The 25,408-nt window shown below is 36.9% G+C and overlaps 3 protein-coding genes across 5 annotated transcripts; all 3 read right to left on the reverse strand.

Annotated features, from left to right (window-relative positions):
* Positions 1-1,938: 1,938 nt before the first annotated feature.
* LOC104894362 (probable serine/threonine-protein kinase WNK2) lies at positions 1,939-8,449 on the reverse strand. Its single transcript, XM_048644047.2, has 10 exons — positions 7,906-8,449; positions 7,671-7,708; positions 7,323-7,550; positions 7,019-7,242; positions 6,473-6,630; positions 4,436-4,628; positions 4,243-4,356; positions 4,050-4,163; positions 3,827-3,970; positions 1,939-3,687 (listed from the first exon to the last, which is right to left on the reverse strand). Exons 1-10 carry the CDS (start codon positions 7,990-7,992, stop codon positions 2,489-2,491), a joined length of 2,499 nt encoding a protein of 832 aa, XP_048500004.1. The 5' UTR covers positions 7,993-8,449; the 3' UTR covers positions 1,939-2,488.
* Positions 8,450-15,066: 6,617 nt separating this feature from the next.
* On the reverse strand, positions 15,067-16,041 carry LOC104894363 (hypothetical protein). The gene has a single exon (XM_010680584.3). The coding sequence runs from the start codon at positions 16,039-16,041 to the stop codon at positions 15,067-15,069; it is 975 nt and encodes a 324-aa protein (XP_010678886.2).
* A 1,934-nt stretch (positions 16,042-17,975) lies between these two features.
* Positions 17,976-25,170, reverse strand: LOC104894364 (squamosa promoter-binding-like protein 1). 3 transcript variants are annotated; one of them, XM_010680585.4, is made up of 11 exons: positions 24,949-25,170; positions 24,027-24,722; positions 23,759-23,940; positions 22,552-23,153; positions 22,266-22,340; positions 22,066-22,173; positions 21,869-21,986; positions 21,620-21,761; positions 21,357-21,507; positions 18,791-19,417; positions 17,976-18,652 (listed from the first exon to the last, which is right to left on the reverse strand). In XM_010680585.4, the coding sequence occupies exons 2-11, from the start codon at positions 24,584-24,586 to the stop codon at positions 18,227-18,229; spliced, it is 2,991 nt and encodes a 996-aa protein (XP_010678887.1). In that variant the 5' UTR covers positions 24,587-24,722; positions 24,949-25,170; the 3' UTR covers positions 17,976-18,226. The 3 variants fall into 3 exon arrangements, with proteins under 3 accessions (XP_010678887.1, XP_048500003.1, XP_057251257.1); XM_048644046.2 differs by having other exon boundaries at positions 24,027-24,810; XM_057395274.1 differs by lacking the exons at positions 24,027-24,722; positions 24,949-25,170 and having other exon boundaries at positions 23,701-23,841.
* Between the last annotated feature and the right edge of the window lie 238 nt (positions 25,171-25,408).

Raw genomic sequence — 25,408 nt, forward strand, 5'->3', positions numbered from 1 at the left:
TTATGATCCATTATTGAGTATTTCCCTCCTATATTAGGGCTTGGCTCTAAAATTACATAGAGAACTGCCCAAATTGTAAGTCAAGTAAAAATAAAGTGATATAGCCTATAACTTAAAAATGATACTATCTTTATTTTAAATTAATTTACACACTTTATTATAAGGTGGGAACCAAAGAAAAAGTGTAAAATTATTAGAGATAAACTTAAAAGGTGGAGAAAGAAACTGAAAAGTGAGAGAGAAACTAAAAAAATGGGTTAAAATATTAAAAAATGAATTATATGGGTGGAAAAAGAGAAAAAAGTAGATGTAACTTGTAACCAAAAATACAAAAAACGATAATGTGTAAATTAAAAAGAAACAAATCAAAACGAAAAATATACACATTAAAAAGAAATGGAGATAGTAGAATGGGAAGCAAGTAGCAATAACATCAAAGGAGGTATATGGAAAGTTATGGATAGTAAAAGACAAGGCATGGGCTGATAATGACGCCTTACACAAATAGATCATCTGATTCTCATGGTGGAGAAAGAGGCAAAATCAAGTCCCCTATTAGGCCGCGTATTCACCCAAAGGGCCTCTTCTTCAACAAAATATTCTTAGATTTTTTTCCTAAAGAAAAGGTAAGCAAGATTAACATGTAAAAACTGGTAAAACTTTCTGTAAACTACTCTAATCTACAAAACAGTTGACCATGGAAGTATTTGTGCAATCAGTTTATTTTTCCAATATTAAAGTGTTTATCTTGTTTTACGAGGGAGGACTTTGGAATTAAGTATTAGTATGAGCATCGATGATAACCACAAGTTAATGTATGGACTGGTCAGACTGTAGCAAACTAAATTCCCCTCATTTCCCCAAAATTATATGAGATAACATGGACATATACTCTACTCTATCCTTCTCTTATTAGTTAACCATGGAGTAAATAGTTTTGCATGTACCATGCTCACATTACCCCAGGTTTATGATAAAAATCAGTGTTACTCCGACACCTTCATTTACCTCAAAAACAGGATGTTGTGTCGTATCCGACACGATACTTTACTTGGATACCTCATTTTAAACTAAAAACTTGACTTTTTTCTACAAAATAGCCGAGTAGACACTTGGACATCCGTATCCGAGTAGACACTCAATACATGTCTGAGTAACATAGATAAAAGTAGTAACAATTTTGCAAATCAGCGTTATAAATAAAGACTTCCTTGCCTTCTTTCCCATAATCCCATTTAATACAGGTCAAAGTTTTTGGCACATGGAGCACAGGAACATTACACTTGCACAGTTGCACCAGCAATCAGCATAATAGAAGTCTAATGTAAGCCTAGAATCACCAGCAATCAGCGCATGAAAACTCTGCTGCTGCTACTAACCAAACGTGCTCAAACACCATTACCAAACCATCTTTTCAGAAAATGATACAGATCTAGCAAGTGATACCACAAAATTCACCTGTTTGTCAGGTTTGGTAGCAACAAGTGCTGTAAACCGAACTAATATAGAAGATAAATACACCAGAATAGATTTTATACATTGCAAAAACAAGTTTTCCCTTTGTTCTTGTGATTTCTATCAAAATGCCCGAGAAGCTTCATACACGTTATAAAAATCACGGAATTCCTAGCTAAAATGGTAAGCAAATCTCCCTATACATTGATGGAAATCTGCCTATGCAACAGTTCATAGACAATTAGCCACCACAGAAATTGTCTACTCCATCCTATATAAACATACCTCGGGAAAAAAGTGCAGAACATTCAGCACATATAATCTCCGGAATTGTGTCCAGCACATAAAACTACATTCCAGTTATCCATGCACCTCAACAGAGGCAGCAGATGACATTTAACGGTATACAATCGCAAAACATTTATGTCTTTGATCCATAAAGAAGAAAAAGAAGACAAAAAATGTCTAACCCTGCTAAAAATATTTCAGTCTCAACATCACAGTAATATTAACAGAGCAATATTCGGATACAACTGTCAAAGATGGAGAAACTATTTATAGAACAGGTTTATCAGTTTAGAACTGCACAACCAATAAAAAAATAACAAGTACCACAAGAATTATAACTAAAAAAATTGAACTGGTAATGTCCTGATCTATGTGTTTATAGAACAGAGAATCCGAAACTTATCACTCCACTCAAGGCAAAAAAAGACAAAACTTTTGCCCATATTTCACTTTTTTGACTTAATATACATGAATCACCAGATTATGACACAGCCAGCTAACTCAAAGGTTAAAAACAAAGAACAACAAAAGCCTATGTACAAGTATGTAACATAAATACATAATGTCATAAGACATACGAGCAAGAAAGACATGAAAGGTATACTTTAAGTAAGAACCTACAGATGGATGCGTAAAAATGGTTACAGCCAGAGAGACTTACGATTGAGAGAGACCTTGCATTCTGTGACCAAAATATTGAACCATGTATTCCTGGTTAGTCATTTGCACAGGACAATCTTCTTAGCTACAGTTCCTCTGAATCATCTTTTAGAATAACAGCAATTCCCATCTCAGATGTGGCATCCTGCTTAGAAGTGTTTGGTCTTGGGCTACAAAGATCAATAGTACTTAATGAACGTGTAAATATTCTTTTTCCTGGTACTTGGGAACAATTATCTGCTCCATTATACCCAGGAAAGTTAGGAACAGGAGATTTCATCTTCGAATGCAATTTATAGTCTGGAATCTTTCTGCTGCACATCTTAAGCACTTTTAGACGCATATGAGGTGGAATGTCCTCTAAGACTTGAGATATAACCGACTTATGCTTCAACTTCAGTTCATCTAGTTCTTTCTGCTGCTGAGCAAGTAACTGGTCAAGGTTCTCAGCAAGGATCCTTAAATCTGATTCAGCATAGGACTCCCCGTCATTTTTTCCTAGTCTATCCATTGCTCCACGTTTTTCTAGATCTCCATTGTCCCTTTCACCATTAAGGCCAAGCGAAAGAGTAATAGCATCACTTTGGCCATAACAAACCTCTTCTTGACATCTCGCTTTATCTTCAGTGAGGTAGTTTTCAGTTGTTGCTGGTTCAAGAGGAACTTCATCGATCTTTTCTTCATGTAAGATAAAATTTCTCGGGCTTTCAAGTAAATCTTTTTCCTGATCATTGGAGTCAGCATTGCTTCCTAAATGAAAGATTGATGGCCTTATGGGTGGAAGTACACCACAATAATCTTCGTCCTTATATTTTTTTGGTTCACGCCAATTGGTAATCCCGGGGTTCTGAGGAGAAATTTCAGAGCGGCCTTCAGATGGGCTCAAAGGGCTACACTTGACTGGTGATAGCCCGGCCCCAACACCAGTTTTTGGAGAATCTGACCAAAACTTACGACCAGAAGGCAGTTGATCTGGGAAAAAGCTGCTTGTAGAGAAGGGTGATGCACTAGTCAAGGGAGAAACATCATCCTTATTTTCAAAGGCATGAGGTGGAGATGAATCCTCCTTAAAGTCAGATGTCTGACTATTGAAAGGAGAATCGCCTCCAGATGAATCCTTAGGTGACCACTCCGGAATAAGAGCACGAATTTCAGAGTCAATCATGTCAGCGATGTTTGTAATGTCTTGATCTGTCAGGTCTAGTTCATGAACCATCTCACTAGCAACCGCAATTGATGTATCAGCTTCAATGTCAAATGGAAAATGGATGTTGCGACATTTGTCTGGAGGATTTCAAAACAAACTTCAGTCAGTCATCCACAATATATGTTCTGTGGTACATGAATTTATGCTGCCAATTTATACCATCAAAAAACACTCGAACACAAAAAATAAGACTGAAGGGGGAGAAAAGAAGAGAACCTTTAGAATCAGCTATCCTTAGTTTAATAAATATGGTATTAATATCTTTCCGTTCACCGTGCACCGATAGGCCTCTACTTGGCCCAGGATCAGAATTGTCCAACACACTTGTTTTGTCAGTATCAGACTTCTTATGAACAGCCTCTGCAGACGTTTTGGCATGAATTTTAAACAAAGGTGGGAAAAATAATTCAGTAGGTCTTGCTTATCCAAACAATAATACCTGAACTTGATTCTCCACGCAGAAGATTGACTTGTGAAGAATGTCCAGCGATCTCAGGACTCACATCTGACAAAAAGGTTGTTTTGTCAGTATCAGACTTCTTATGAACAGCCTCTGCAGACGTTTTGGCATGAATTTTAAACAAAGGTGGGAAAAATAATTCAGTAGGTCTTGCTTATCCAAACAATAATACCTGAACTTGATTCTCCACGCAGAAGATTGACTTGTGAAGAATGTCCAGCGATCTCAGGACTCACATCTGACAAAAAGGTTGTTTTGTCAGTATCAGACTTCTTATGAACAGCCTCTGCAGACGTTTTGGCATGAATTTTAAACAAAGGTGGGAAAAATAATTCAGTAGGTCTTGCTTATCCAAACAATAATACCTGAACTTGATTCTCCACGCAGAAGATTGACTTGTGAAGAATGTCCAGCGATCTCAGGACTCACATCTGACAAAAAGGGGTGCCTTAAGAGTTCTTTGGCAGACAATCTATCTTCTACTTTAGTAATACATTTCTCTACAAATGCTTTGACATCAGGATCTGTCACTTTCATCAAACATGCAGGCTTAATTCCCTAGCACGGGAAAAACCATGAAGATAGATATAAAGAATTTCCAGCTTGAAAAACAACCATGTTAAGTAAAAACAAGATAAGTAGAGCTACGATGCATGTTGATGAAAAGCTTAACTATTTAACTATAAATGCCTTAACTTTTTAATCAAAGCATTCTTTCATTATTGAAGAAAGGCATAAACTCACTACAAAGTATAACTTCTTTTCAGAATTTGGCATCAACTAGAGACTGCACAGAAATGAGCAATTGAACAGAAGCATGTGTGTGAGATAATACGCAAAGATTTGACGATCTATTAATTACTAATCAAAGCAACTATTTTCCCTTTTCTTTGGTACCAGTACTCATCTTCCAATGGTTTAGTAATTCAAACACCAGTACCCATAATCTGAATTTTGAACTGGTTAGATTTACTAAACACTAGCCAAGTAATGTTTCAGAGATAAAAACTGCAAAGGCATAAGCATGAGGAAAACTCTCTCTGTAACATGTAACATGTAACATGTAACATGTAACATGTAACATGAGAGGATTGCTCAACAATCAAAGATCTAGTAACACTCAACTAGAGATGGCCAACAGTGCGGGCCAATCTAGCCCAACCCACCTCGTGGGTCGTGCGGGTTAGGCTCACAAAAAGCCCGGTCCAGCCCAGCTCGAACCGTGAAATTGGTGGGTGGGTCGTGGGCCAGATTTCTTGAGCCCAGCCCACTAAAGCCCGCTACTAAAACTGCTCAGCCCGGACCACGAAACCGGTCTAGCCCGGCCCATGAACCGAACCAGCCCAGTACAAGTAAATATTGAACCAAATTGTGTATATTTTAATCAAATTGTATATATTTTAATCAAATTGCATATATTATAATTCAATCAAATTTTAAAATAATGAAATTATTCATTAATATTAATAATTGTATATATTTTAATTCATTTTAAAGATTTCATGTAACAATAATGAATAATTTCAATGATTAAATAATTTTGAAGAAAAAATTCTCATACCGCCGCGCCAGCCCGGTCCAGCCCACTAGATCCACGAACCGTCAGAACCGCTTCCCAAACCGTAAAAAACCGGTAACAGACGGTGTTGGCCCGCGGACCAGCCCACCCAACTTATGAATTTCACGATCCGGTCTTGGACCGTGAAATCTCAGCCCAGCCCGCTACGGCCCACGGTCTGGCCCGCACCAGTGGCCATCACTACACTCAACTAACCTTACCAGCAAATCCCATAGGCAATGACGGTAATGAGTTTATATGTAGGAAAGTCTGATGTCAAAGATAAAACTAACCACCCCCGGATAAATTGTTATTTAATCACTCACTACCACCTCTAAAATAGTAATGGATGGCACTACAATTCATGAAAAGAAAAAAGTAGAGAAATCAATATCCATCATCATGAACCTTTGGATGATACCTACGTTACAAAATCAGATATAAAATTATCAGCATCACCGGTATGTATTAGCACATACCAAATACAGTATGCCATTAACTTATTTCACATAATAGGTACTCTCCAACATTTGCAGTTAATTCCCTCACTACTGATTACACTGAACTGCATCAAGTTAGTTCAAGCCTCAGGTGTACCATATTAAAGCAGATGAAAACACAAGGGTATTTACCAAATGAAAAAGATCCCCCTACGATCCTCATTTCTCCCATGCAAAGTCATTGTATATAAAGTAGAGAAAAGTAAGTATTAACCAATTATCAATAGTAATTGCTAAACCCTACAAGAATAAGAGATTGAAGGGGTGGAAAGCTGGGAACAAAGGAGATAATGAAAAAACAAGACAAATTGTCAAATAATTTGGAGTAGGAAGTTATGCCTTACCGTTGTCACTTTCTTATATATTTGAGCAGCATTGCTACATTCGGTATAAGGGTACTCAAAAGTTACCAACTCTAACAGACACATGCCAAAGGCATAGATATCAACAAGCTCATTGTACTCCTCTTCATAAAGCTCAGGTGCCATAAATTCTGGTGTACCTGAGCCAAGAATGACAGTTACTTCATTGAATTTTCCAACTCTCTAGTCGTAAGAGGAATTTAGAATGTTTAGTTGGGAGGAAAACATTTCAAAGAAAAGTCTTTTTCACATATATCTTTGTTTAGGTTCATAAGAGGTGAAAAATAGTTTCAACTAGAGGAAAACATTTTCCATTTTAAAGGGAAGAATGCCACATTCTCCTCCCATCCATCCTCTTTCCTCCAATTCCATTATTCCTTCTCTCTAACTTTTTTTTACAAAAAACCGAAAGAAAAATAAAATCATCTACGATATTAGTTTCACCTGGACATCCATTGAAAAACATATTCCATCCAACCAAAGTGAACCTTGAAATTAGTGACTAAAGAAAGGAAAATTATTCCTCACCAATGACACTGTGTGCTGCATTTGCATGGTGAAGAATAGCGGCCAATCCAAGATCACCGATTTTCAATTCACCATGATTTCCGTTAACAAATATATTATCACACTTGAGATCCCTATGTATAACTGGAGGATCATGACTGTGAAGATACAAAAGCCCTTCTAAAATTTGTTTAGACCATTTCTTCAACGCCCTCAAATCAACACGCTTATGCTTCTTTCGGTATCTACCATGAAAGTAGCAAATGTCTCAGCATGACGAATAAAGTATCCATGAAAACAAGTAGAGATATGACCAGAAACATACTGGCGTAGGGTGCCCGATGTGAAGATCTCAGTGATGAAATTTATATGTTCATTTTTCGTGTCAACCCAAGAATTATAGAACTTTATAATGTTCTTATGCTTCAAGGTCTGAAGAAGATGAACCTCGGAGTAGAGCCTTTCCAAATCTTCAGAATTGCGCAATAATTCCGAAACTTTAACTTGATTCCAAGCTACTTCTAATCCTTCTAATTCATCAAATGCTCTATATCTGGTTAATTCTTCAATTAAGGATTAGCTTATGTAAAAAAGATACCTCATAATTTACTTAATTTTTTTGCTTTCTTACAACATAATCACAAATATCAAGAGCTAGTATAACAAAGGATACACTTTCTTGAATGCCCCTTTTCCTAGAACTTCCTTATACTGTAAAAATCAATGTGAAACAAACAAAATACACATATACCCATTTCAACAACAATCAAAAACATCCAAAATAACATAATTTACTAACCCATTAATCAAAATAATCATAGCAAACAAACTTAATTCCAATTCATCACAATGGTACAATTTTCATATGTATAAAATTTGATGAACATATAATATAATAATATACTTACTCTACCGTAACGACCAGTTGGATCAACCTCAACAAACTCAACGTCGGGATCATCCTGTTCTTGCTCCGAGGATGCGTCCCCGCGCATAATTCAACCTTGATCAACCCAGAAAACCAAAAAAAAACAAAAAGCAATTTCTAATTTAATCAAAAGCTGATTTTTTTTTTTTTCTGGGGGATTTTTGTTTTGAATTTAATCGACAAATTTAAACTCAAGATGAAAAATTGAATCAAACCCAAAATACCCAATTGAGGATTTATCATATATATGATGAAAAATTCAACAAATATTTAAAAAATTAATGCAATTTGGTTTTTTCTAGAACAAGGGTGTAATGTAAAATTATGCAATTTTTGGAGCAAACTAGGTATTTTTTATTTTTTACTGGAAAAAAAGGGAAATGAAAAGTTCCGGAAAATGGAGGAAAAATGAAGAATGATCAATTGAATTTAGATTGCGAGTCAAAGTGGGATTAAATGATGAATATGAAATTTTGATTCATAAAAATTATGGCGCATTATATTTTTGACATTTGGATTATGGCGTTTGGTACCACGCGAGTGGCGCTTAAGTTATACGACCTCTAAAAAAGTCTACTTTTTAAGTATACGTGGCAGTTGGATCTTGGCACAAATAAGCAAAGGTCAACTTTGGATTATAATCTTTCCTTTCTTTTGAAACTTTTGGGTTTACTTTCAAGAGAAAAATCATCTCACAATTCTCACAAAATCTTGAATGAGATGAGCCGACAGTGTATAGTAAGCTATTGTATAATGGAGGTAAGTAGGTAACTAGATATCTTAAATAGGTTACTTTTCTCTATGTAAAAAGGATTACGTATGGCAATGAGATGAGATAACTTGTGATTTATTTGAGATTGATCCAGTCAAATCTTGAACTTAGCGAGCTCGAATCGAACTCGAAATGTTGGTAGGTCAAGTTGAGAAACTCGATACTTGACTCGAAAATTCGTGAGAAACTCGACCCAATTATCAATAGTAAAATACTACCTAAATTCAACATTTTGCTACTTTATTGTTGCTTTTAACATGAGACACTTGCAAGCTACTCGAAATATACTCAGTCAAACTCGACTCGTGTTAGCTCGGCTCAATTCAAACTTGACTCGAAATGCTAACGAGTCTAGAAGAGCTAACTTATTCAAGGTTAAAAGTTATCATTCTTTTTGACGTGATTCCTCTTAACTTGAAATGTGATCGACTTCTGTTATACTTTTGCCCGTTTTAGTTTAAAATGCATTAGTCTAACAATAATTTATGGTCCCTGTGCACACAATACTAAATGATTATTATTGAACTACTTGAACAACATATTCCATCTATTAGGAATATGTAGCAAACTAGGTACGCACTTTAAGGCTTTAAGAGCAGCACGGACAGGTAGAGAATCTGGGTGATATCGTCGACGAGGCGCCTTGTCCTTGGTGCCGCAGCAGTGATGAAGTTTCATGCGCTGATGGGTTGTGTGCGAGTCCGACAAATCTGGGTGGAATGTGGATGTGAAGCTTTGTTGGGTGAAGGGGAAGCTACTGATTTTTGTGAGCTTTTGGTGAGATGGGGTGAGATGGATGCAAAAATGGTGTAGAGAGGTTGTTTTTTAGCTTGGAATTTGTGGAGTGAAAGAAATAAGTTTGTTTTTGAAAACATACGCACACCCCTCGAAGTGATTGCCCAACGAGTTTTCGACAAGCTGAGGAATACTCCTCCTATGCCGAACGGATCTACGCAGGCTCACGAAAGCAGCCCTAACAAATGGTGCGCTCCTCCGGGCGGTTTGGTGAAGGTAAATGCAGATGCCTCTTTGAATGGTGAGGGGTGGGTTGGCTTGGGTGCGGTGGCTCGTGATAATAAGGGGAGTGTCCTTTTCTCGGCTGTTCGTAGAACCAGGGCTTGGTGGCCACCTGATGTAGCTGAAGCCAAAGCAATATATATGGTTGTACTTTGGGCGAAGAATCATGGATTGAAGGAGGTGGTTATTGTATCAGATACCCAAGTGCTCGTGTCCCGCTTATCCTCGGCAGCTCTTTTTCTCTCGGATTTGGATACTATTCTTGGCGATATTGTTCATCTTTGCTCGTGGTTTAATATCACTAGTTTTTCGCATGTAAGGCGTGATGGGAATAATGTAACTCATCACTTAGCCAAAGTAGTGCCATTTGGTTATGAACAACGTTGGGAATTTCATTGCCCCAGCATTGTTTCTCCTTACGTACTTATGGACGTTTTGTCCCTGGATTAATTAATGCACTACTTTCTTTTCCCCTCAAAAAAAAAAGGTACACACTTTAAGGCGGATTAGGGAGAGTATAAAAAGTTGAGTTCACTTGATCTCCTTGCTTATTCAATATGGAAAGAAGGCCAAACGAAAGCAAAACATGGTGAGTAGATCTTCACACGAGCCAAAACCGAAAGTGAGTAGCTATTCGCAAAACGGATTGAAATCGAAAGTGAGTATAGTTTTAAAAGACGAGGGTAGTCAACTAGATAAGCATCTATACTAATATATTAAATGGCGTGCGTAAAGAAGGAACGGTGCCACGTGGCACTCTCCCTAAGGGGGTTTAACTCCATGTAATTCACACACAATAAAAAAAAGTTAGAAATTGCATAATATAGGATTTGATCATCGGACCTCAAGAACATATTTTCAAGTCTTAACCACTAGACCAAATAACATTTAGTGTTCTCATCTTAAAGTATAATATTAATAATTGAAAATTTTCTTTACCCGGGGCATAGCCCGGGCCTAATAACTAGTTTTTATGTTATAAGTTGTACGTTTAGTTTCAATATATAAAAAGGTAATTAATCTAGAACTCTTTTAGTTTCAATTATATGTTTTTTTTCTTACAACCTCCAAGTATATATACTTCATATGTGAGAGATGAGCAGATTTATACTTTTTTTTTGTTAGTTTACTCCACTTTTGGGGCAGAATCAAGAAATAAGAACAACAATATGAGAGAAAAACTAAAAAATGGGTTAAAAATATTGAAAAGTGGATGACATGGATGGAAAAAGAGGAAAAAGTAGATTGGACGACATATTTCTCCGAATAGAAAAGGCAATACCAAGCAGTGGCAGATCTATAAATTATACGCAACGGGGTCAGTAATCATAAGTACCCGAAATAAGTACACGAAATAGTGTTGAGTGGGGTCTCTTCTACTACTAATTAACACTTTTATCTACATTTATACACTAAAAAATAAGTTTTTTCTCATTTTTTTTGCCCCAAGTATGGTCAAGTCGGGTTGACCCCACTTCTATCAACATGCATCCGCCACTGGTACCAAGGATGTCTTGGCTTAGTGGTTAAGATTGAGATGCTGTAATTCTGTAAACAATAGGTCACAAATTCCCCCTCCCCTCCTTTGTACTTTGTATTGCCTTCGTGGCTCATAAGGATGGAAAAAAAGAATAGAAAAAGCAGTAATATATAGATTAAAAAGAAACATACGAAACATAAAAGTGTATAGATTAAAAAGAAACCAGGAGAGTATTAAAAAGGTTCTTACAAGACCAAATCTAAAAATATCTAGAAAAACTCGAACCCAAACAACATGATCGTATAGTTGTATTCAACGCAATTCGAGTCATTTGTCACATATTGCTAAATCGGACACACAATTCAAAGATTCGAATAGTCAACCCTCTATATATAGATATGAAAAGGCAAATAATCCAACTAGCAAATACATATCAAGATATGACATAGAAAATTAACGTCAATGTATGTTTCTTCTTCATGTGACGCCTTTTGCCTTTTGGGCCTTTGGCTTTTATACATCACAAACACAAGACAACAGTATTTTCATCATCACTTGCTTAATTATATTGTCCATCATTCTTCTGTTACTTGTAAAAATTAATCTATTAGGAGTACCGTCTATTACTGACGTAATGTCTCATTAGGAATAAAGTTCAAAATAGCAATGCCCATGCCTAATCAATTTCCATTGCACATATAGGTCTCGATAAATAAATTCATATCAAAGACGGCAGAAGATAATATTGTTCCAATGATTCTTAGTTTAAAGAATTTCCAGGCTGTGTATCTAACATTCTAATGAACTAGATCATTTTTCATGCTGGAAATTCTTGCTTAAATACACTTGCTATGATAATAAATTAAACAAAATCTATAAACTTATCATTATCATACTTGATATACGTCCTCCGCTTCTTAAAGATTGCAACAATTTATACAGTTACACACCTATCGTACACAACTTTTACAATTAATATGTGTAATTTTGTATCAATAAAAGTTATAAAAAATATATTCTCCATTAGAGTAAATATGATAATATACTACATAAATGTTTGTTTTTATATAAAGAATTAATTAAAAAAAATACGATCAAAGAAAAGTATATATAGATATTGGACAAGTTAAAATGTTGCTATATTAAGTAAATGAAGGAAGTAGGTGATGATTGGGGTGCTGAGCTTGAATGAATTATATTGAACACACTAAAGCTACGATAGAAGTTGTTGTTAGGTGGGAATTGGGATGAGTTGGTTGTGCTCTCACCTTTCAAACTAGAGAATGATAGGCAAACTAGCCGTTAAATGTAAAAAAAATCGTCTAACAGGGGGATGTTGGTACCTAAATCTTAAGATTTTGGTACCAAAGTCATAAGACTTGGGTACCAATAATGTTGTTCAAGATACCGAAAAAGTTGTTTTTTAATAGTTTATGTTGTTTGTACAAAAAAAAGTTGTTTCCGTTAATTTGATATCTAAGTTTTAAGATTTAGTTACCAACGTGCCCCTGTTAGTTGTTTTTTGGCAACTAATAGTTAGTTGCCTATCGTTTCTCTTCAAACTCGAGGTCTCAACTCTCAATATGCTCAAACAAGGGGGGTTTGACATGATGTGTAAGTTTTCAGGGTGATAATTACCCATGAATTGAATTAACAATTCACCAAGCAGTAGGTAGACAATTTGACACATTAAACAAGTTAAGTATAAAAGAGGATACTAAACTTTGCAAAAATTTACAGTTTAGTCACCCAAATTGTAAAAGTTGCACTTTGCTCACTCAAAGTATAACTCGGTTAAATTTTCTTTTAACTTTAAATAAAATTGATACAAAAAGGCTGATTTGGCACTGAAAACGAGAATAACAAATCTTTCTCTCTCCTCCTCTCGAAACCAGATTCACCACCTTCCATCACCACTCCACCTCCTGTCATTATTTTTTTTTAGGATCTTGTTTCTTTAACAACCACCCTGAATTTTCTTGTATAAATTTTCTCTATCCTCTCTTCAATTAACCATGAATTCTAACAGAGAAAAGTATGCAAACTCAACCCTTTATGCTATTAATTTAGACAACAAAGAAGGAGATCCGCTGAAAAATAACCTCGCCGGTCGACGCCGCCATGAACTTCTCTTCCTCCGTCTATTCTACCTCTCTCTCTCCTTCGTCACGGGATCGACTCCTCTCGCCGCCATCTTCTCCCTTAATCAAGCCTTCTCATCTTGACGAAATCGACTCATTTCGCCTACTCGAATTTCTAGTTTACTCGATGCGGGTTAATTTCGATTTTCTTGTTTTTGTCGTTGAAGATCATTTGTTGTTGAGCATGATTTCTGGGGTTGGAGTTTGATTTTTCTGGGTTTTGGCTTCAATTTTGGGGATTTTGGTTCGTTTTGGTGGTTGTAGGGTTTGGGATGTTCAGATTTTATGTGCTTTTCTTAGATCTGATGTTGGGGTTTTGTGGTTGGGATGCTCGAATTCTAATGTTTTTGATTGATTCTTAGATCTGATTTTGGAGTTTGGTTTGAATTTTTTGGGTGGTTTTTTTTATTTGGTTGGTGGTGATTGATGGTGGTTGATGTGGTGGTCGTGAACAGGCAGTGGTGGGTGTGGTGGTTGCATGGTGAAGGTGGTGGTTGATGTGGTGGTCGGCGGTGAAGGTGGTGGTTGGTGTGGGTGGTGAGCTGGTGGCCTAGTGCGAGGAAGGAGAGAGGAAGACATAATATTTTTTTTAGAAAGAGAAATGAAGATTTTATGCACACATAATTTTTTTTATTATTTTATTAAAGTTAACATCAAAAGTAACAGAATTTGGGTTTGAGTACTCAAACATCAACTTTACAACTAGGGTGAGTAAACTACAACTTTGAGCAAAGTTGAGTATCATTATTTATGCTTAACTCCAGTAAATGTCAATAATTTGTTCATGAGATATAAAAGAATACTCCCTCCATTTTTCATTACTAAAAATAATCCAACAATATTTTGAAAATATTCGTTACTAAAAAATTATAGAAAGATATATTATGAAAACATATATCAAGTCAAATTGAACAACATTTTGTATGGTAACATTGGTTTTTTTAAATGTCATCTAACTTAGTTGATAAAGTCTTATGAGGATGGTAAGAAAACCTAAGATCAAATCTTGTCAACATCACTGCGCTTAGTGGTTCGTTTACGCACACAAAAAAAGTTTGTTTTTAAAAACATTGGTTTTTATACATAGACTGAAAAAAATGGTCGAAGTAGAGTAATCATAATGAAGCATTTAATTAAAAATAAAGGGAGTATATATTATTGATAGTATCACCAAATAGATAAACAATTCAACTAAAACATCATTCCCAATCAAGGTTAGACCAAATGAGAAAAACAGATACAAACGATTATGCTCTAGGTAGGAAGAATAATTGACCCATGTTGTATGAAAATCCCAATCTGTCCTGTCTGAATTCTGATAATGCCCACTTGTGAACTCCCAGCTGTGAGAACCCATTTTCCAGCTCTTTCTTTCCTGGCTTCAACCCCTCAAAATCTCTTCCCATGTGCTTGTTACACATTTTTTACTCTCCATACCCCCTTTCATTTATTCCTCGTTTTACATGAATAATGAAGAATCAATCATCTTCTTTTCCACTCCTTAGTACATACTATAGCTGCCTAACTTAATGTAAGACCATTGATTTTAACAGATGAAATGGTTTGATCTAGTACATGCATTTCGATTTTCGAAGTCGAAATAATGGATGGATGGTGTAATGTTTTTTGCACCCTTACACCTTAAGAGGCAAGAATATGTGCTTCTAAATGTGTCTAATACGTCACATACGTGTTGCTCGGCCTACCAATTTACGAAGATAAGAGTTGTCGTTAGTCAACTTTCCAAGCATAAAGAAATAAGCAAAACTCGGATAACCCACTTCCATTCAACCCGTCCACCAATGAACCAGAGCTCTCAGTATGGGATGATAATGGAGTCGACGAGAGAGATGACGATGACAATGACGATGATGAGGAGACTGATGATACGCCGGATGACGAAACAACGGGCTTAAAAATGAATAAAGCATGCCTTAGTCCAGGACTAAATAACCAATCATGTACATCCCAATACACCTCTATCCTTAACCTATTGACAAATATAGTTTCATTACCTCTAAACTTCCATTGCAAATGCTTGACATGAATCACCACTTTTCCATCTACCTTGACCTCCATTTCCAAATCCGAATCAACTTTATTCTTACACTCAATTACAATATCATGAAATCTACCCTTATTATGAAACTTTGACTTAGTAAAAAATTTCTTCTTACCAAAAATGTGCTCTTTTTTCGAGACTAAAATAGGCTCAATAAGAGCAGGCCTACACCCACTCTTTTTGTAAGCATCATTCTTCAAGTTACCAACCAATAAAACAACCTCGTTTTCATAAACAATAGCAACATAGTAATCTGCACTTGGTTCTGTTTCATTATTATTAAACTTTGCTGATTTCAAGTCCCAAAAAATATCCACTTTTTTACCATCATCTATTGTAAAGTGCTTTGACCCTTGTTTCCTCCAAAAGTACCATGGCTTCAACTCCACCTTACACGAGTAACCTTCCGATGATGATAGTCCATCGTCGGAGATGCTCGATATCGATACCGATAGCCCGTGTAGGAGCAGCAAGTTTCTGCACCATGTGATGCTGATAACACGACTATGGTTACCCAACTTTGTTTTATACATTGACATGATCACACTTTGTCCCGCCCGAGTCACGCCCGTGCTTTCGGCCTCATCCGTCGACCGTGCTCCTGATGAGAAGCACGCCGGCATCCCAATCGGATCCGCTATCATCTTTCTCAATCCCTTCAGGGTTTGGAGAGGTTCAGATGTACGCAACCTTACTTCTAACAATGAAATAAACCTTGTTTTTGAAATAGGTGGTGTGTAAAATTTTTGGTATGTTTTTGTTTTAGGACACTATTTGAGGTATTGTAGAGTTGATGTTGAATTTGACTCACTTAAAAAAAGAAACAATAGAGTACTTAAGAAAGGAAAGGAGTTTTGATGGATAAAGTTGGGTGAGAGGAGAAGGAGAGTCACAGCTCATAAAGATGTCAATATGATGGATAGATGCTGCCAGCATTGATGAGAATAAAAAAAACCATGTACCAAACTGGCATCAAGATGGCAATTGGCAAAAGCCAAAATCATCTATCATTTTTGTTTATATATTTCGGAAATTGTCGTTATTAGTTCTAGGTGCTTTCAAAAAATTAGTTGAATTTTTATTTTATTGGACCATATATGATGTATCATTATATGTCTATATATGTCTATGCATTACATTGATAACTATAAATTTTAGAAGTTTATATTGCTAAAACTCTATATACAACTATTTATATTGACATCACTAACAATTACAGATGCATGTAATATTAATTTCTCATGATTACACACATCTAATAACTAATAACCAATCTAACCTAAAATACATAAGTATGAAAAAAGAATCACAGCTTTTTGTTCCCAAGTGATCATGAACATAATGTGCATATATTTATATATATATATATAAAGAATATTATTATCGAGAAAAAATATTTTTCAAATGACAGTTAAGAGACTACTACTAGATGAATACAAGACTCTACCTCAATAAAAGACACTTCTAGTGCTATTATATGATTTGTATCCTACCTCGAATGAAACTGGTAGGACACAAATGCTTTTTTTTCGTTCATGGTGGAGTGATGATTTGATCTCTTTCTTTTATACTTGAGATTGTGAGTTCGAATATTCACATTAACAATACTTTTTTTTCTTAACTACTCCCTCCGTTTCCTAAAGATCTTCCCACTTACTGTTCCTACAGATACCAAGGAAAAACAAGTTGTGTGAGGCATGGTGTGAGTAAAGTAGGAGAGAGAAAGGGGTTAAGATAAATAAACAAATAAAAAGGGGTTAAAGTAGGAGAGAGAAAGAGAGTAAAATTGAATTGATAATGTAATGGTGGACCATATGATAGTGACATGAGAAGGTAAATAGGAAAATTTGTTTTGCCAAATAAGGAATAAAGCAAAAGAGGGAAGATCTTTTGGAAACACCCTTAAACGGAAAGAGGTAAGAACTTTAGGAAACGGAGGGAGTATATGAGAAAGATGTGGGTAAAATGTTATTGAATGAGGGATAATGACAAGTGGCACATATACATTCTTAGGAACACTTTTTAATATATTAATATAGATTAGGCAAGGGTTCACGCCCAATATTAAGAAGACGACAACTCATCTATTCCCTAATTTAGATTTGTAACAATTTGATAAACTATTATGTATCAATAACTAATTTGGACAATATAGATTGTAGCAATAACCATTAGGTATCCTTAACCATTATGCATCCATTATTCCCTAATTTAGATTTATAACAATTGGCAAACCTTTATGTATCAATAACTAATTTGGAGTACGGGAGCCAATTTTGGGCAAAAAAGACAACCACCAACCCAAAAAAAAGGTGTACTCCACTATACTTGCTAAAAAAAGCGCTCAAAATTTTCTCTACATATTTCATAACGACCATGTCATAGCACATGGGGGATCTAAAATTCTGATAACATATTCACATGGGAAACCATTGTTACTCAAATTCGTGTCCATGTCCATGGTTGAACTTCTTATGGAGTGTTCAACTCGTCAGGATAAGTAAAAATTTCAGGACAATACGAGGGGAAACAAATGCTAATCGGGAGGCCGGCGGCCGCAACCAGCTCTCAGACTACATACAGAACTAAAAATAGAGCTTATCATAGTTACATCTCTATTACATAAATCATCAATAATTACTACTGTTATTGCATCTCTGTTCTAGCATGGACTTCTCGTACTCGAAAATCCTCCGCCTTTCTTGAAACAGGATACTATAGAATACAACATAAAAGAATGCAAATAGAAATACAGAACACAAATGTAATTGATACAGTATTAAAGACTCCAAATTATACACGAATTGATGACAGACCAGAAATGGAATATCAGCTGGACCCATAATTGAGCAATTCCCAACGGAAAGGCTGGAAGAGACAGACAACATTAGGCATACTCTTGAAGAGAAGAGCCACACACACGCATACTGCAGCAATACCAACCATGGAGAGCATTGTAGGCCTGTACGCTAGCGATGTCCTTACCCTACTTCTATAATACATGAACATCTTCTTCTGATCACATAGCTTGCAGCTCTGATTCACACTTGTTCCAACCTCAAAGCTCACAGCCCCATCATGCCTTGGGGCAACAGATGGCTCTACTGGGATATCAAGCACATGTTCTGAAGCTAAACTCCGCTGGATCTTCCTCTGGACCATATGTATGTAAGCATAGTGTCCCCGCATACGGGCATAATCCTCAGGTGTGGCCCCTGTGCTATCCTGAGCGTTCTTCCATGCGTCCAATCCAATCTGCACCAAATAAATCCCATTTAGAATAACAAAATATTATGTAAGAAAAAACCCTCTGATTTTATCATCAACATTGTATTTAAAAGAGAGGACAATTTCACATCCAAATTCAAGGAAGAACAAAAATATAGTGCATGCCTTTCCGGGATCATCAAGTAGCGCATCCAATACATCTTCAGAGGCATCTCTGCCAGCTGCAATATGAAGTGGGGTCAAACCAGCAGGTCCTTGGGCATCAGGCCGAAACAAAAACCTTTCTTTGCCACCATCAACGGGTGACATGAATTCATCACAAAATTTCATGGGGACATATTCCAAAAGCAACTCCACCATAGACCTAGAATTTCTACGAACAGCTCTGTGGAGGAGACCCATTTCTAACAACGCAACCTTCAGGGAAGGGTGTTCCCCTGATCCCACAGTTCCAGCAACCATAACGTCCAAGAGTTTCTTGACAACAGCACACCAATCATGTTCCATGGAGAACTCCATGAGCCATGTAAATCGTCTAAAAGAAAATATGGTAGCGTTAGGATCTAGGTCAGCCAATCTTAATTTCAAGTGACTTCTATGGAGCAGCCAGCCCATTTCATTTATAAAATCCAAGGCTTGACGCCTAGATTCTAGTGTTTTATTTACTTCATATGCATCTTCATCGCTCTTCTTCAGTCCCAAGACACTCTCCAGTGTCCGAATCTCAGAGCAAACATCCTTTTCTGCAACTATAAAAGGGAAGAAACTAGTGCTGAGACCAGGGTCCTCAACCTGGACAATTAAGAACTTGTTAGCTCTAGAAAGCAAGTTTAATATTTTCAGAAGAGTATTAATGGAGAACTGTAAGAAACGTAACAATATTATGAAATTTGACTGGTCTACACTCTACAGTATTACCACAATGTCATCTGATACAAGCAACAGATTTTGTTATCAAACAAATGACAAATTCAATTGCATTGCAATCAGCCCTTTATCATGGAATTCTAAACCCATCACTCTCTTTTACATGGTGAAGACAAATTGAAAATATCAAACAGGTGGAGACCTCCAAGTTGCTGAAAGTTAAATCAGACACAAGTTGTGGATTATTAGAGAATCAAGTTCAAGCCACCTCCTCAACAAAAACACGTTATTCGTGGAGCTAATGAGCTTCAATATTCCTTAAAACGGAAAAATCCGAGGTCAATGCAGCATAGTAAGGGTAGGGGGGAGGGAAAATGGTGTAGCTATCATTCTACATAAATTTCATTTCACATGGGACAGCATTGATTCCAAATTGCAAATAAAACCAGCCATATGGGATGTGTCTACTGCTTTGACTCCAAATGAGAATTTGTAAATTATCCAGTAATACGTCTAGTACTTTGACTCCTATTCTAGTCATCCTCCTGCAGGGATTTTTTGTCTAAAGGTCTCTTGGAAATAGCGTGTTGTCAAAGGTACAGGTGCAAGCATCTTGATTTCATATACGCCAGCCACGCAAAGACCCAAACTGCATGGAGGTCTTGGCCTCTTGGGCCTCTTGATGGCGCTCTTTTGTGAGCTATAGAGCAAAGAAAACCTACTGTACTCTCTGTTGCAGAATGCACAGCTCCACTTAAGCCAAATTAAAGCTATATAGCCAAAATGAGCTACTTTAGTTAAGTGAAATACATTTTACTTGAAGCAGCACCTTCATATGACCACCAGTTAAAAGGTAGATCTCCAAGGCCAAAAAAAAGAAAGGTTTTAGCAGCCTCACAGCAGTTGCATGGCACATTCATTTCTAAAAATTAGAACCGAGGTGGTCATGACAAACGTTCACATTCAATAATGTTCCACAGAAAATGAATGATGAATGTAAATACTATATAGTAAAAAGATACTGATGATTTATTAGAGGAGAAGAAAGATAACACCCAGTGCCTCAATAATGGTCATCTAGCAGAATACAAAAACCATAGCAGCATCCTAAGGCACATGAAGAATTTTGTATACTTTCTTCTAGAAGTCTTCGCTAACTAGTACTTCCTCGACCAATGGCGAAAAGTAAAAGAGGACACAATTACGCGGCTACAGAAAGTACTTTTCACAGCCTAGGTCAGTTCTTCAATCTTCTAAGCATTCAATGGGGCTGGAATAGATAGAGACATATACTCTCGAATCAATTTGTTCTTTCTGGAAGCAAAATATGTCTTCAAAGACATTGCAAAAATTGGAAAGCACTAAAGGATCAGTTCTACTGAATAATTGATTATAACATACATGCAAAAAAGCAAATAATCAATTGTCCATCTGACTGAGCTACAAAAAAAGAAACTGTAACATCAACCTCAAGATAACGACAGAAGACAACCACCTAACGATATCATCTCAATAGAAAAATTGGATGAAAAGCACCGGAAAGGCACAATCCATGGTTCTGACACTCCGACTTTTTTGAGGATTAGCTGGGGTAACACTCAATTGATCACTTTTTGAACTTATAGATGACCGCTAATTCAATCACCAAATTGAAATTGGAAATAATAGTAGAAACTACAATACACTCAGCTCCCCTAGACACGTTAACTTCAAGCTATTTGCCACAAAACAGAAACACGGAAAAAACAAATTGAAGCAGTTCACTTATCTGATTAACAAGATGTTAGAAGCTAGTAAGACAAGGTGATACACAAAGAAGGAAAGGAAAGTACAAGACACCTTCCGCTACAAAAGCAGACAATACCTCAATAAACCCTCTACCAGTAACATTGGGAACAGAGCAGACTATACTGGCGTGCTCAGCCTCATCATCTTCCTCAACAAAATCACAATCATCTTTTGACTCTTGTGTTGCTTCTTGATCTATATATTTTCCTTCCATTGCACAGAGTAATCTGGTGAAAAAAAATTAATGGAAAGGAAAACTTTTAAGTTCAGACCTATACTGTTTATATAGATGTAGCAATTGCAATACAGATAGGAGCAGCAAAACTAAGCATTATATACCTAGTTGTGGACTCGGAGAGGTTGAAACCTCTAACTTCAAAGCGAGCTCGTTCATCCATGGATACGGCTATAGGCATGACACTCAAAATTCTACTGCAATTACTATTGTGGAGAGACAATGATGTATCCAAGAGAACGTGGCCTGCAGCAATGAGAGAAAACGGGAGCAGGGGTATATCATTCAACAAATCATTAAACATAAAAATGGAAAGATCACAAGCTAGAGGACATATGCAGATGATAACTAACCATTGTGAACAACTGCTATTTGATTCTGCACTCGTACATACACCCATCCAGTCCTCCAAAAAGTGTCATCGGATATGTCAAAGAGTCGTGTGAGGCAGGATGAAAGATCAGAGCAAAGCTATACAGAAGTAATGAAAAAGTTATTGTTGTAAACCATTAGAAAAACCAGAGCTGCATAGGTTTGGCAAGAATTCTACCTCCTCCCATAAGGACTCAGCCAAGCGAAGGTAAACTGTCAGAATTATACACCCAGGTTTAATATAGCTCTCGATGTCTGTAGGACTATGAGCAAGCCATTCAAGGATCTGTAAAAATTTCCATGCTTAGAATAATCGCATCATCTTTAGACACATCAATCAATTAAAAGTAAAATATAAAAACTTAAGATTCTTCTTACCTCCCCCCGCAGCATAATGGGGGAGCCACCTGGTTCTTTACCAAATAGCTTGAAAACAATCCGATCCGTGCGACTCTAGAAATTCAATTGAAGGTAATGAGAGTCAAGTTTGAGTTCCTTAAAACTCATCTAAAGAAATTAGACGTGTCATATACATAGGCCATTGTTTAATATTGAGACACCTAGCAAGGCCACAATTATTACCAGTCTTATAGGACAAAGACGCTAAACCTCTACAACTACACCCAGACACATAAGGATAGCATAAGAAAGGAAACCTAACTACCTGAGCCTCTCCACTAGAACTTGAAGGTGATTGCGCGGAAGCCGAGTCAGAATTGCCACTAGTCTGTGGTGGACTTGACTGATGTGAGCCCTGCTGTGCCCATGAAGGGTAATCAGCTGAGCCAGTTACAAAATTTCCATCAACAGGGGACCTTTCCAGATCTTCCATTCCATCATCTGAATCTACATATGCATCATTCAGGTCAAAATTGTTCAACTTCATCCTCCCTGCTGTGATCTCAGAATAAGCTGGAGGGCTATCTTTCATTGGGAACGAACTTCCTGGTTCTTGTGAGGATACAGCCTGTATTTCACTGCTCTTGCTATTATCTGCATATAATCCTTTTCTTGGGATCTCTGAATCAGGTGGTGCAGGATGTTGATCAATTACTTGAGGAGGATTCATATCATCATTAGAGAGAAAATGTGACATCTTTTCTGAATGCCCATTTTTATTGGCTATTCCACCATTTATTATCTTCTGTGACTCATGCGAGACTCCATGTAAGCCTTTCCCCATGTGTGACCCAGAAGGACTGGCAAGGCTTCTCAGAAGCTGGGCGACAAGATCTTGATCAGTACTCTGGTTTGATTTGTTATTAGCTGCAAAGTTCAGTCTCATCAATTATAAAAGCACAGCTTCGAAGAATATGATTGACATAGAGCGAGAGCATAAACAGACTGGTCAAAACTTAGAAAACGGCTAGATCATACAATAGAGAGCAGTAGTGACAAAAAAGAGATATTGTAACATCGCTGGGACATTTGAACATAAGCTCCCAGTACATATATAGTGCACTTAATGCAATGCAAGGGTGAAAATTTTTCTTACATTGAATAAAATTCTAGAGTATAGAACCTAACTTTCTACTTGAGTATACAATAATAGGATGTACTGCTTCAAAATTTGGTGTCTAGACACCTAAAGATTAAGCATGCTTCTTAAGATATACACTTAGCAATCACTGTAACATTGTTTTAAACAATGGCAATATAACAGGAATATGCATTTAGATTGTGATCATGGAAATGCACATAAGTTTTATCATAATGTATTAATGTCCATCTAGCAGCATACTTGGTATAATATTATCTGAATATACTAAAAGTATACAGTAGTACTACCATTTAAATATGCCAATAGCAGTACCTTACTAATTATTCGGGTATGAAATGACTATTTGTCAGCAGTAACATAAGTGATTTACCATGCATGTTTGAAAGTATCCTAAGTAAGCTCATCAACAGAGCACTATTAGTTTGCTCATCATTTACAGAATTTCCACCGGCAACTGTATCAGGTTGTGTTTTCCTCCGTCGCTTATTATGGCCAGCCAAACGCCGTCTACAACTTCGCTTGCCTTCATCAAATTCCTGAAGAGCATGAAACCTGCAAAAGAAACATTGATGGATGATATAGAAGGAGCAACATCATCACCTACCTACATATCCATTTTAGAAATCCAGTACACTGACCTACTACACTGCTGGCAGAAACGCTGCATAACATTGGCAACGAGGGCTTTAGTGGCTTTTGAATGCATCTCACAGACTTTGTGACGCCTGTGATAGTCCTTGGCCTTGGTGAGATCAGCTCCACAATCCTCAACCTGGCAAAGAGCACGATTGGACGAACCCCCAGCCGCCAACTTGGTCTTCTTCCCACTTGATCCCTCCCAATTACCGACTTCCCTTTCGCCCTCAGGGACGGGAGGAAAACAGTTTCCACCAAGCTTTAAGGTCAAGGATCCCGGCTCCTCCAAATTATCCTCTTCAACAACAATAACCCTCCTTTTCCTCTCTAATTCTCTTCTTCCATCATCAATAGGATAATGGACATCATCGGAGCACGACGACGAGGTGTTTGAGGAATTCCCGGAAACAGGAACAACAGGGATGAATTGCTTAGCTTGAAAATTGGTAGGGGTAGCAATAAAAAGGTCTCCATCCCAATTCCATTGATTCAAATCCCACTCTACGCCCCTCTTTACCATACCCCTAAATTGAGAGGGGTCTATGCCATGGAATTCAGCCATTGATCACTCACACACACTCTCGAACACGATTCGAGAGGCGAAAACAGTGTTGTGTTGAAATCTTGGGAGGAGAATAATAGCACAGAACTCGAATTAAAGGGTTTAAAAGGTTCAGTGAATGAGGCTCACCTAAGTTCTGTTCTTCCCCAAAAGTACAGCCATGACAATAATTGAAAGGTACCCACATGCCAAAATCAGCACAAATCACGGAATAAGTACATCACCTTTGATAATCAAAATCAAAAACAGTAAAAATGTTTGGTTTCAAAATCAAAATCAAAAGGGTAGCATAATAAACAAACAAATCAGCTCAAAATTGATAAATTCAATAGAAATACAAAGGTAAAATCCAATTCACATACCTGAAAAAACCGTAAATCAGTGGAACAATAGGTGATTAAGAATGATTTAGGGTAGAAATGGAAGTGGGTAAAGCAGAGAATTGGGTTGGGGTTTGGTGGGTTATGTAAATGTAGGAGTTTGTATTCTCTACTTTAGTTTGTAGTGGGAGGAGAGAGAAAGGTGGAGAAAAATTAGATGGGGACGAAAGGTTCGGAACACATAGGTGGGTTTGTATTCTGGCGGAATGCTGATGCTAAATTTTTGTCTTTTTACTTCGGAAAAACCGCACTTTTAAGCAGATCAGGAGCAGTAATAATATGTGATAGGACTGGTGTTTAACAGATTCCAAGTGCAGGTGGTTATTACTTTTACTACTAGTTGAGTATCAATGTATGATTCACACTTCATTATTCCTTCCATTTTTAATTTTCTATTTACTTAGAGCAACTATACCCGCAAGCTATAACCACTCGTAGTTTT

This window comes from Beta vulgaris, chromosome 5, assembly GCF_026745355.1.
Source record: "Beta vulgaris subsp. vulgaris cultivar EL10 chromosome 5, EL10.2, whole genome shotgun sequence".
NCBI classification, from domain to species: Eukaryota; Viridiplantae; Streptophyta; class Magnoliopsida; order Caryophyllales; family Amaranthaceae; genus Beta; species Beta vulgaris.

Excerpts from the sequence above, each read along its gene's own strand:
- LOC104894362 (XM_048644047.2), bottom strand. The coding sequence starts at position 7,992 with ATGCGCGGGGACGCATCCTCGGAGCAAGAACAGGATGATCCCGACGTT. Across the intron at positions 7,551-7,670 it reads AAAGGGGCATTCAAGAAAGT|ATATAGAGCATTTGATGAAT; the intron begins GTATCCTTTGTT and ends AGAATTAACCAG. Across the intron at positions 6,631-7,018 it reads TGCAGCACACAGTGTCATTG|GTACACCAGAATTTATGGCA; the intron begins GTGAGGAATAAT and ends TTCTTGGCTCAG.
- LOC104894364 (XM_010680585.4), bottom strand. The coding sequence starts at position 24,586 with ATGGCTGAATTCCATGGCATAGACCCCTCTCAATTTAGGGGTATGGTA. Across the intron at positions 23,154-23,758 it reads GATACTTTCAAACATGCATG|CTAATAACAAATCAAACCAG; the intron begins GTAAATCACTTA and ends TGAACTTTGCAG. Across the intron at positions 21,508-21,619 it reads CTCTCCGAGTCCACAACTAG|ATTACTCTGTGCAATGGAAG; the intron begins GTATATAATGCT and ends TTTTTTCACCAG.
- LOC104894363 (XM_010680584.3), bottom strand. The coding sequence starts at position 16,041 with ATGATAGCGGATCCGATTGGGATGCCGGCGTGCTTCTCATCAGGAGCA.